The 13,056-nt window shown below is 40.9% G+C and overlaps 1 protein-coding gene across 1 annotated transcript in view; it reads right to left on the reverse strand.

Moving 5' to 3' along the window:
- Positions 1 to 1,121: 1,121 nt before the first annotated feature.
- UBE2Q2 (ubiquitin-conjugating enzyme E2Q family member 2) overlaps positions 1,122 to 13,056 on the reverse strand; it is a 52,687-nt gene continuing 40,752 nt past the window's right edge. The window contains exons 10-16 of the mRNA XM_010572256.1: positions 9,769 to 9,829; positions 7,600 to 7,690; positions 7,256 to 7,314; positions 5,679 to 5,727; positions 4,648 to 4,743; positions 3,565 to 3,631; positions 1,122 to 1,752 (exon numbers count right to left, since the gene is read on the reverse strand). Of these exons, the coding sequence (XP_010570558.1) occupies positions 1,721 to 1,752; positions 3,565 to 3,631; positions 4,648 to 4,743; positions 5,679 to 5,727; positions 7,256 to 7,314; positions 7,600 to 7,690; positions 9,769 to 9,829 (455 nt within the window). The 3' untranslated portion in view covers positions 1,122 to 1,720. The remainder of the gene's footprint in view (positions 1,753 to 3,564; positions 3,632 to 4,647; positions 4,744 to 5,678; positions 5,728 to 7,255; positions 7,315 to 7,599; positions 7,691 to 9,768; positions 9,830 to 13,056) is intronic.

Here is a 13,056-nt window from a genome sequence, read left to right on the forward strand (position 1 = left end):
CTCTGGAGCCCCGCCCCGCTCCCCCCTCCTCCGCAGGATCCAGCAGGGAGACAGCGCACTTCTTAAAACGGTTTTTATTCATAAACTTGATGCAAGTTTACAAATTATTGTACATTGCCAAGGAACTCCGCCATGAGGAACGCAACCCAACCCCCAAAGCATGCGGCAACAGTGCGGGGTCTGCCTGCCTACGGGGTGGGGCCGCAGGGAGCCACCGGCCACGGGCGGGCTCCCCCCACCCCCCGGTGGGCGCCGGGGTCAGCACCCACGGGCACGGCAGGGACATCACCCACCGTCCATCCGCGCCAAACCTCACCCCCGTCGTTTCCTTCGAGCTAAAAACGGGATCTAGAAGCAAATGCGCAAGGACACATGGGCACCTGACACAGAGAGAAGAGCACAAAGTCGATAGTCAACTAAAAAAAACATAACAAAAACATGCTTCTGCGCTTCTAAAAAGTGCTTAGTCCGTGGTACGCACCCTTCGCTTGGCCCCAGGGAGGTGCAAAGGCCTAACGACTAGTGCTACAACCAAAACAGAATCGATGTAGGTAAGGCAATGAAATAAGAGCGTAATTACACAGACCCAGATTCGTTTCCTAACAAAGAAATAACAGTTCCCCTTTGTCTTTCGATAACAGAACCACCGTTGACAACTGTGGCAACATTTCTTAAACCTCTGAATCAGATGACGCAGTTTCGTACTTTATTTATTGTAGCTTTATATAAAAAATTTTCATTCAAGGACTTTCATCTCAATTTGTGCCAATCACTTTATAAGTTCATTAGTTTACAAATGATTGCAACAACCCGTTAATAAAATGGAACACCTAAAAAGGTTTTTAGTACTTTAAATAACTTCAAGCTTCATACTGCGGCTCTTCTTGTTAAGGAGGTTGAGCCAGCAAGTAGCAGGAACAGCCCAGCAAGTTCTGATGCCCCAGTGGAAGTGACTAGTTACAAGGTTTTATTGGCACAGCCTTGCTCTGCTTAAAAAAACAAACAAAAAAAACACAAAAAAAAATCAACCCAAACAAAAAAAAAAAAAGAAAAAAACAGCCAAAAAAGTTAACATAATCTAAACAAAGAGCATCTTTTCCAAGAAACAGTTCATATTCTCATACAGCCATGAAAAATGTTTAATGACTTAACATACATATGGTTTTTTTCCTATATCATTAATTTGGAAATACTACAAATGCTGTCATTTTAGACCAGAAAAAACTACTGTGATTTGCAAGACCTGACATTTCCTAAAACAGTATTAAACAATGTATTAAACTTCTTGGCTTTAAATGAAACGATACAACGCAAGTCTCTGCAGTCTGCATTTTGCAAAAGGTAAGAAATACACAAAAGTGTGTGAACAACTCACTCCTATTGAATGATCTTTAGTAACTCGATAGCCTGCTGCAGGGAGCTTATGCTTTCAAATATAAAAAAAAAGGGAGAAGGGAGGGCATGACCCAAATATGCTTAATCCATAAGAACAATACGGTAAAGGCCCAAACTGCTCAGTCCAGATACCTAAGAGCGGAATGGTAAGGCTGTAACTTATACTTTACGTGTCAGTTGACAGATTATCCACTAACTTATCTAATAGCTAAAGTCTTCAGTACAGCTGTTATAGGGGCACTCATAGCTTGAGTCTGTGTGTTGGAAAACATAAAAAAGAGCTTGTTTTGTTGACATTGGTCCAGGTATACCACAGTCCTCAGTGTTAGCCATCTTCTTTCGGAGGAGTGTACCAGCCTATGGAGAACAGAGAAACGCATTAGGTACCGACATCGCTATGTCAAGATGATCTTGCCATCTTAGTCTCAATTTGCAGGAAATGAAAGTCTAATCCGGCTCCTTCCTTCCCTCTTAAAGTCAGCCAGCTCAGCGAGACCCACTGCCCTAAACACTAGTGGGTCTGCAGCTGGAGATAAAGCATGTGGCATAATCCAGGATCAGACCTGGTATTTGGGCGTGAAAATTAAATACTTCCAAGTTTTGGGGGTTTTATGGCAGCAGCTAATCCCGAGTTGGATGAGCTGGACATCGACAGAGGAAGCTGTTTAAGGAGGAACTTTGCTGCAACAAAACCAAATGGAAGAGAAATACAACCCCTACGTCTTCAAGCCACTTAGTGCACAGACATACAAACATGACTACACTGGGATACTTATATACAAATTCCACCTCGTGTAATGAAGTTAGGCACGCACAAGCATTTTTGAATGGTTTATCCTACTTCTGCAAATCTTGCTGTAGGAATAGGCTCAGAAATGTCAGTTGAATAACTTGCCTCCTAATAGGATTTGGCATGTTTAGCAGTCGAATCATACCTGATCAAGTGCACATAGTTTTTTTTCTAGCCACCTCCAGATCTCCAATCTTAATTCTCCTGGCCGCTATTGTAAAAATGACTCTAAATTTTTGTACAGTGAATACAGGGCCTATTTATGTTGTCCGAGAGAACAGGTAGCAGCTATAAGTTAAAGACACCTTTTGCAGCAGCAATAAATGCTGTGAATGCTTTGTGTACAGCTCCTGATGCAGCAGTAACCACTGTAGTCAAGGCTAGCACATAGCTAGAAGCAAACAGAGAGCCATGCTGGCTTTTGTAAAGACTAAAAAGTAAAAGACTCAGTTAATGGCAAGTTCAAAATATCATAAAAGTGGAAAGCATTTCAAAGTCATTATCTTTGATCTTCCTCCCAAGAGTAGAGAATGCATTATGTTCAATTTTAGAGGTAGGGAAACCGAGGTGCTCACTAGTCACACTGCAATATGCGCTCATGTTCACAGCAACAGGAATTCCCAGAGGGCACCATGTCCAACCTGGATCAAAGAACATCATGGAGCGGTAACCGGGACTAACTCCCTCGTCATGAGACCAGGGTACCAATTCTGCTGATGACTTTTACGTAACATGTAAGCCACTTAAACTTTCTGAAGCCTCAGGTCATTTGTTGTCTTTGCATCCTGGCACAATGAATGCAATTATACCTGAAGCACTTGAATGCTTGTTTTATGCAGCTGAGAGACCATTAACGGGCTTTAAATATGGTTAAAAAAAATAAGTGTCTCCCATTTCTATTGCACAGTTTTCCAGCCAGCATGTTTCACTTACACTTTTTGTTTTTTTTAGTCTCTGTTTTTTCTTTCCACTTTATCTCTTCCTTAGTAATTACTACTATTGAGGTCTTGCCACTTGAAACAAAGCCTTTCAGGGAAAGAGGCAAACTTCCAGCAGGTACTTCACTAACTAATGAGATGCTTTAAAAGCTACAGTAACAATAAAGTTCCTAGATCAACTGGCTGAAAATGAAGTTGAACTACCTTTCAAAAGACAACAGGAACACATGGAACATTCACCTAAGCTGGAAAAGTTGCAATGATTGTTAGTCAAGTTACTTGAAGCGCTGTCTTCCTAGCGCAAGATGAGAAAAAGGAGACATCGTTTATGGTCTTCCCGAGCCAACATAAGACACTCTGGCACTTCAAGATTTACTGCGGCCAAATACCAATGCGCAGGTTGCTGTGCAGACAAGAACAAAGTCGCAAGAATATACATACCATTTTTCTCATGTATTTGTACTAGTGACTTATAGGACTGCTGTGCTCTTGCTAGATTATATTGATTCTGAAAGGAGAAAAAACATAAAATACCTGCATCTAGACACGTGAGACTGAAAAACAGCTTTATGAAGAAACTCTATGGTGGGCTTACAAATAAAAACCATGCACTATGTTACAACATTCCCAGCTTTTAAGTACAAGATTTTCAGAACAAATACTCTTATCTTCTGCTATCTCCTCCATCATAATGACAATAATTTGTATAACCCTACTGCTGGAAAGGCCCCTCTAGCAGAAGGTTCAGAATGTGAGGTAAGTCAGAAGTGTGTATTGCGACCAGAAGGGCAGGCGCCAGGCAATCCCCACCGCAACTCTGTCTTGCTCAGCTGACCAGTCACCCAGTTAGACAGAATTGTGATCATAAACTTTTGCATCTTGCCTAGTTCACTATGCTTGAATACATACTTAAAAACTGGCATCCAAGTGACAATTTCATTGACTTGAATATTTAAACATCCTTTGAAAACAGCATTTAGTACTTCAAGGTTTTACGGTATGGTCCATTACCAACATACACACTTGAATTGAACTATGATTTCGATCAATGCTGAATGGCTAACTCAGCAGTATTCGCATGGTATTATTTTTCACCTTCTTGTGAAATTTTGCAGGTGTTTAGTCCAGCAAAAGGAGAACTTCTTAACATCAGCATATGCGATCCTGGCAGTCGGGCTGTCATCTACAGCCCTTCTCAGAGCTGGAATTTCCAAATCCTCCTGATTCCCAGTTTTGAATCCTCCTTCGCTCCCCCTGCCTTGCCAATACAGGTATAGTACAAGTCTAACTACTTGCACACCCTGCCCATCCCAAGGTTTTATCCTCCTCATGCGTTCATCATTTCTTAACAAACTCATAGTTAACTGCCAATAGAGTACTCATACATGCACCAGACACCAAGATAAATCAAAAGGGAAATACATTTGCAATGACAATTCTGTCATTAAGCACCTTCTATGCAAGTCAGCAAAGAAATGGAAGCCCAACAGTAATTTATGTAATTGATATACACAGCACATTTACCTTATTGGCTCCAAACTGTACTCTGGCTTTTCCTTTGACTAAAGTGGCATTGATCTGCATGATGACTGATTCTATCGAATAGGCACTGCTCCAGCCCTGGAGGAAGAAGGAAATAGTTCTATGTAACATGTACTTGCTTCTTGTCCTCACCTTGCAAATCTATTTTGGAATATGTGCTTTGGGATTGCTTTGGGGTTTTTGTGGTTTGGTTTTTTTCTGCACTCCAGTTTTAGTTTTAACTACTTGTTTCCAGTTAACAACTTTTATTTTCCAGAGAGAATCTGGAAAGTGATATACAGGCCTAGTACTAAGAACTTGTAGGAAAAATGAAAAGGCTGAATCACACATTTCCAAAATGCAGCAAGACAGAAACAAGAGCAGCTCTGTTATTACAGCATTTACACATTTTCAGCAACATCACAACAGCTGTTACAACTTCTTGTTGTAAGAAGCAGAAAGACTGCTATCTAAGACAGCCATTGAGTAAGCTATGACAATTCTGCTCCCACGAAAACTACTGCTTATCTCTGACATTGCTTTACCTTCCAGGGTTCACAAAAGTTTCTGCCAGAGCCTGCAAATAGTCACTTCGTTCATTGACTTATTTTAAAGAGCAAACCAATCAACTCTGTCTACACGAAGAGTCATCTATGCCTAGATTCTTCTGCCTTCCTCACTTCTCCAGAGCTGACTTTGTGCAGTAGCAGAGGCTTCTAGAAAAGAAAACAATGTCTTGCTCCTGAGAACTCACTCTTTACACGAGCTTCCTCCCAGAAATTCTGAGAATTCAAAGCTGATGTGCTCTCACTTCTTGCCTCTTCCTCAGACCTCTTGTAAGCCATCCAAGGCAGAAAAGATCTCACACAAGATCAGCAAGGCAAATCTTGTGGGACTGAGCTTTGTTCCACCATGTTCCCTTTGGAGTGTGTAATTTATTCCACACAGGGGATTCTTCAACTCAGGGGAAATGCCTATTTTCATTATTTTAAAGCATGCTTTGTTATTATCGAGATAACAGAGCCTGTGTTCACCTGTTTAGTAAGAAGTTCCATGCATAATGCACCTCCACCTAGGACATACCTAGAAACAAATGTGAAAGAAAATATATTTGACATTACCAGTTAGTAAAAAGATGAAACTGTTCACAGCACTTTAAGCTCTTGCAGGCCAATTGGTTAATTTTTTTTGTTCACATAAAGCTGAAATGCCCTTTAACCAGGAATATATTGTAACTAGTTAGCTGTATTATACTTATGCAAAGAAGATTAGCATTGTGAGACAAAAAAAAATTTCATTTACTAACTACATTTAGTTAAAAATCAGTGACTGAGCTAGTCTGCACAACTGCTTACACAACTGTACACAGACCACGAAAAAAGGAAGGTTGCTTTTTATGGCTAGACTATGTATATGTAGAATTGATGTATAGTTGTAAAAAACCCAAACAAATTCACATCTGTAAAGAAATTTAACAAAATTCCACACAATGTAGGTGCACCTATAAATCAAAGATGTAGACAAATGAGATAAAGCAGATCATTACTTGATTTTCCTATAAACCACTTTCTAGTTTCAGTAACACTTCTTCATGCATTGTGCTGACTCAATAGTCAGAATGCCTGGTCATTACAAAACCTGGACCGAGGGAGTAGAATTTACCACTCCAAAAATGTCGTCTCCCCTATGACCAAGACATTCAAACAGTGTAGGTCTGTACGACATTCACAGGGAAACGATCACTGAAAACCTTCTGGGCCATTCTTTCTCTCATTCTACAAAGAAGTCTAAGTACAACAAAACCAGAATCCAAATAAGTTTTCTGTTGTCTGGCACTGCTTGTTCACTTTTTTGGTAGCAGCAACCCTCATGAACAGTGTTTAACTGCACTAACCACTTCTTGAATGCAAAACCACACAGCAATTAAACCCAAATCAGAATCAGCACCAGCTCTCACAGACTGCATTTTCAAATGTACAGGTATAATTTCCTGTCAGCTGGAGATGCATAAAAGCCTTGGAAGGTGAATTTAATATTCTCTCCATGGATATATACAAGTTTCTGTGCCACAGACAGCACTTCAAACACATTTAGGTGACTTTTGGAGCATGGTGTCAATTAAATTTAGTATTTTTCAATTAGCGTTTGAGTTTTTAGACAAAAACTTTATGGCAGTGTTACCAGCAACAGAGAGTCAGTTGAGACTATACAGCAAGTTTAAGGCAACATAGGGATCAAGACCCCTTCAAAGCACCAACTCAAAACACCCTACAACAGCGATGTCAACCATCCCCAAAGAAGCTGGTTCTTAAACATCATGGCAGGCACAGAGGCTTTCAAAGTGAGACACAAACTAAGCAATTCAAAGAGGAATTGCATCCAGCTGTTTTCCTACTATTAGTTCATAAAGCTTGAGAAGCAAGTCTCCATATGACACTTGTGAGGTCTTCACCAAACTCAAGGTCTACAGCAGCTCATATATATATTTAGGGGAAATTTCCTGAAGCCTACATGGTAGTCTCAAAACATACCCTGCAAACGCAATCAACCAATCTCAAGTTGTAACATTTTCACCACAAAGTAAAATTTCTGTAAGGCAACTCAAACCTACCCTCCTGTGAGCACAGGAGATACCACTCGCACAAAGGGAGGATCAAAAGGGAAGTTATCCTGAAAAGCATAACAAAAAACAGGTTAAGAAAAATACTGTGACACTGTTTTCCTAACCAGGAAGTATTTCAATAGCCTTATTTGGCAAATCAGATTTAAAGCTAAAAAAAGCAATTTTTTGAAAGCTTTAGTGCCAAATTTAAAGTTGCAATTTTTCTTTTCTTTTTTTTTTTTAATTTATGCTACAGCTCCATCTTTACCCAAGTAACAGCTGAGGGTCATTTCAGTCACTTCCTACAGTAAGCTACAAATTTAACCCCAGCATTTCTTCCCATAGACACATACCTTAAAAGAGAAGTTGAGTAAAATGTATTCTACACCTTCTTTTTCTTTTAAGACCTGAAGATCACTATGCAGTGGGCTATCAGGATCAACCCTATGAAAGAAGCAGGGGGGAGATCCTAGATGAAGTTAATATTTTCACTTCCTGTAAACAGTAATTACTCCTTTAAGAGCGCTTTTGTGTATTTGTAGTTTACAAACTACATTTGTAGTAGTAATTTAAGGTGAACTGTAGAAAACTCTTGCTCTCTTTACAAAGTAAACACTTTGCCATGAGATCAGCATGAAAGCTTGCTTCAACGCACTACATCCCCAATGCTATCAAGTGCTATTTGAACATAGTTAGCACAAAATAACCTGTTTATTTGAAAACAGCAATTTCAATTCTCTTCAGTTCACCAGAAACATATGTTCCAAAGGCAGGGGGTGGGGTGGGGGGGATGGATTTAACAGGAAGACTGTTTTGTCTGACCTAGTTTTCAGTACACAGTTAGTGAATCCTTTATGGAATATGTGATCATAGTTCTGTATCAGCTGTTAAAAGTAATCTGCATCAGCAGAAGTACTAAAGCCAGCAGCTTCTGCTCAGCAGAATTTCAACAACTGTTTGTTGCAAAACGCTGGTGGTGAGCAGCCTAGACATTAATTCAGACACTACTGGGTTAATCCCACCCAGGCTCTGACATCCCAGCAGCTTTTAAAAGAGACTAGTCAAAAAATGCCTGCAGCAAACCAAAAACATATGTTAAAGGGATTGATGGGCTATTAAATCCAGTCCTCTGCTACAGGTGAAACCACAAACTTACTAGATCCCACATTTCAGTATTACTTGGGTAGTTTGTCCCCATCCTACCAACCGGAAGCTGTTTCAGAAGAAAGTCTCCCAGTGTTTAGAAACCTATCATTTCCAGCCACAGCTTGTGCTAGGCCAGTTCAGAGTTATTTGTTCTAGTAACAATACTGTCCCTTAGTCAAATGGGCTCTTTTCTCTCTGCCATTTACCCCCTCCAACTAGTCTGCACACAGTTCATTTGTTTCCAGACACTTTTTGCTGGGATAAACAAACACAATACTTCTTATCTTCTCTTAGTCATTCTGGAAGCCATTTGCTGCATGCACTCCATTTTCTCTTTCTTGAAGTCAGAAAATCAGACCTGTTCACAATACTTGGAAGGAGGTTTCAAATCACCGCACAGTGGTTTGAGCGCTTTGTTGTAGAAGCACTCAATAGACAAGGCTTCCTGTAATATGGCACAGATTTTTCCAACATACACCATTCCTGCCATTTTCAGCTTCAAAACATTCACATGCCTATGATTACACTAAGAAGGATATAAAACTGTATTTCAGCAGCTGGTGACATAGTCATACAAGTCTCACCACTAGGACAAGGCAACAGTTCCTACAGGCAGGCCAACTATTGTGCTGAAACAGCTTATGTCCTTATACTTATTCACCATGACATCTGAACTGAATGGAAGTTCTTTCATCCATTGCCATCTTTTGCAGCCACCCAGCCTAGTTTGGATAGGCTTTTCCTTCCTACAGGTTTTCTCATAGGATGATGGCAGAAGATCCCATTACCAGGAATAATTTCAATATAATACCTCTAGAATTAAAGTTACTGGACTATGGACACAACCAAGACAAGTTATCATCTAGTACACATAGCCAAAAGCAGTACGGAAGAGAAGACAGTCATAATTATGTTATACCTAAAAGTTTCAGTCCTATGTGTCTGCTCAACTGTAGAAATAAAGAACTAATGGTACTAGGACAGTTCTGTTCCTTCTTACATCTTGCATGAAACTAGAAGTTGCATTTTCTTGAAACTAAAAACAAACAAAACCAAAATAAAACCATCCAGACAAAACTATAGACAAAAAATTTCATCATTTAAGATTTCATATTTTGGAGTAGTTTTGGAAAGAGAATTGAACAGTAATGAAAGTTATGGTAATATGCACTGCGTAAGCTGTGCAAAGAGTGTTTGTTTTTTTGCCAGCTCAACTACTACAGTTCAATCTCTGTACTCATTTCTGTACACTAGAATTGTAGCCACCACACTGTTTTATATGCTCTGGCTAGAGATTCTCATTTATCAGAAGTAAGAATCTCTGCAGCAATAATAAAACGGATTCTTCAGAACATGAAAAAACTCTAGTAACTTACTTTAGAAGCTTAACGTGCCATTCATACAAGCTGTCATTTACCAGTTCCACTGAATATATCCCTGTAGAAATATTAGATAGAATTAATTATGCACTAAAAGTTTAACAAGGTAAAATTTAGCAAAAACATTCTTTGCTTTTAAGTATAAATACACTCAGTAGATGTGAGCAACAGATAAGATACTGAGATACTGATACTGAGGCACATCCTTCCTCGAGTAGCAGAAGCAATTCTGAGCAACAAGGAGAAAAAGTTCTTTCACTTCTATAAAAAAAAATTCCACATGAATCAAAATTTTTTTTGACGCCTAACCATTTCCCCCCTCTCCCAGTTCCCCTTCAGACTTTCCACAGCTACAACTCTAGCTTGCTTAGCACTCAGGATATTTTACACCCCGTACATGACCAACACACTTTTAAAACACGTAACACACAGTCTGAGTATGCAGCATGATATTTCACAAGTTCTTGTCAGTATTAGCAGACCAGGACAGGACACTGGACAGTGTATGGAGCAGAAACCCAAAAAAAGAAGATACTACATTTGATGAAGCGCATTCCCAACAGCTGACCAAAGAAGCCAGAAAGGTGCATCAAAAGGATACCCATCTCTGGAAGCCAGCTGGTGATTTACAGCAATCTATTTGTTTTAAGCATGTTAAGCAGTAGTTATGCATTTCACTCAAAGGGAAGGATGAAAGGTTATCTTCCATCTTCTTGTATATTCAAGCTTCCCCTCTGCAGAAGTTCACAAGCAGCCCAGGAAAAAGCAATAAATCTTTAACCATCAGACAAGATTTAGAAATTGGTATCAGTGATGTTCAAAAGTCTAATCTCTTCCACCACAGACTATTCATGCATATACACTAAACAACTATGATTAAACTTGTTACCTGGGTTAATATTCAACAGCGTATCTGTTGCTGACATAATTATTTGAAAGATATATGCAAATCAGGAATCTACCTAGGATTTCTGAAGGCTATAAAACCAATAGATTGCAGTCACCACATTCTCTCCAAGGAATTACAGTATTAATTTCTGAGTTTTATTATTCTAGAATACATTATCTTGCTGTATCAGCTTTGTGAGGCAAGGTTTTGGTAGCAGGGGGGTTACAGGGGTGGCTTCCGTGAGAAGCTGCTAGAAGCTTCCACTATGTCCGACAGAGCCAATACCAGCCGGCTCTAAGACAGACCCGCTGCCGGCCAAGGCTGAGCCAGTCAACAACAGTGGTAGTGCCTCTGTGATAACATATTTAAGAAGGGAAAAAAAGTTGCAGCGGGCACATAAATGGCAGCCAGAGAGAGGAGCGAGAACGTGTAAGAGAAGCAACCCTGCAAACACCAAGGTCAGTGAAGAAGGAGGGGGAGGAGATGCTCCAGGTGCTGGAGCAGAGATTCCTCTGCGGCCTGTGGTGAAGACCATGGTGAGGCAGGCTGTCCCCCTGCAGTCCACAGAGGTCCACGGTGCAGCAGATATCCACCTGCAGCCCAGGGAGGTCCACACCGGAGCAGGTGGGTGCCCGAAGGAGGCTGTGACCCCGTGGGAACCCCGCGCTGGAGCAGTGTGCAAGTGTGCTCCTGAAGGACTGCACGCCATGGAAGGGACCCGCGCGGGAGCAGTTTGTGAAGAACTGCAGCCCGTGGGAAGGACCCACGTTGGAGAAGTTTGTGGAGGACTGTCTCCCGTGGGAGGGACCCCACGCTGGAGCAGAGGAAGAGTGCGAGGAGTCCTGCCCTTGAAGAGGATGAAGCAGCAGAGACAATGTGTGATGAACTGACTGTGACCCCCATTCCCCATCCCCCTGCACCACTGGGGGGGTAGGTAGAAAATCCAGGAGTGAAGCTGTGCCTGGGAAGGAGGGAAGGGTGGAGGGAAGGTGTTTTGAGATTTGGTTTTATTTCTCATTACCCTGCTCTTGTTGATTGGTAATAAATTGAGTTAGTTTTCCCCAAGTTGAGTCTGTTTTGCCTGTGATGGTAATTGGTGAGTGATCTCTCCTGTCCTTGTCCCGACCCACGAGCCTTTCGTTATATTTTCTCTCCCCTGTCCAGCTGAGGGTGGGGGGAGCGGGGGAAGTGATAGAACAGCTTTGGTGGGCACCTGGCATCCAGCCAGGGTCAACCCACCACACTTGCACTTGAAAATTTTAAGCATTAGTACTTGCAGTACAGATGACATTTCAAGCTGTCCAGACACCTTTTATTTCTAAAGCATTCCAAAACTCAGTAAACAAGGTAAAGAAACTATGCTTATTTCTCCTTACCACAGTTCCACAAACAAGTGGGTACTGCAGCCAAGATCATGATTTCAAGTTTTTCTAAGTCTGGGACAACAAAGTAGGTCTGAAAGCTTACTCACTGTGTTCCCAATGTTCCTTTTAATCAGCAGCTAGTTCAGAGACACTACACATTTCTGTTCGAGGATGAACAGAAGGAACTATTAAGGCCTTTTTCCAATTTCCCAGATCCAAGGACACTATTTTCTGAGTTGCCCTCAGTACAAGTGGAAGTCATGAATTATAAGAATTTCAATTTGTACTGCTCTGATGTAACAACAAAAGAGTTGACATTCAAAACTCTTCTCATTGTCAACTCCCATTAATGATGAAACTATTCCACCACTGTATCCAAATATTTTCTCCGACCTACATCCAAAAGGGAGCGAAGACTGGAAGAAGCAGCCTCTCAGTATTACAGCTTTGGCACCTAGCACAAGTATAAAATACTTGTTACAGACAACAAAACAAGTTACAGTAAGTATTCTGACCATATCCTAAAAAATGGCAGATCACAAGAGAACTTCCATCAGCTCATTTATGCACTAAGTCTCTAGCCCTATTCCTGCGTTCCTTCCATCACCCTAAATATCCTGCTCTTACCCAGAATTCATGCACCAGTCCTTCAGCTCCAAGGTCCACATGTTTTCCTAGCTTCCCCAAAGGAATAACTTTTGCTGGTCGTAAGAGCTGTACTGTACCTAAACCAGAAGTTGTAAAAGGGTTCTTCAGAGATGTGCGCAGTTCATGACTGACAAGAATGCACCTTAACCAAACAGCAAGCTACTGAATCAACCTCTCAAGCACCCAAATTTTGAGCTGAGTAGTATCTGTGTGTCCTCATGAACAGCAGCTGCATCAGGGTTACTTGCTGTCTTGATACAGAAGCTTCTTAACAACACTATCCAAAGTTGAGGGGAGGGTGGTTGTTTGGTTTTTTAATAGTCAAGAGGTGTTACTTGAAACCAGCTCATAAGCTTTCTTCTTAATTTAGGCAGTAAAAGGAAA

The sequence above is a fragment of the Haliaeetus leucocephalus genome, unplaced genomic scaffold (genome assembly GCF_000737465.1).
Source record: "Haliaeetus leucocephalus isolate CR32 unplaced genomic scaffold, Haliaeetus_leucocephalus-4.0 Scaffold339, whole genome shotgun sequence".
In the NCBI taxonomy this organism is placed as follows: Eukaryota; Metazoa; Chordata; class Aves; order Accipitriformes; family Accipitridae; genus Haliaeetus; species Haliaeetus leucocephalus.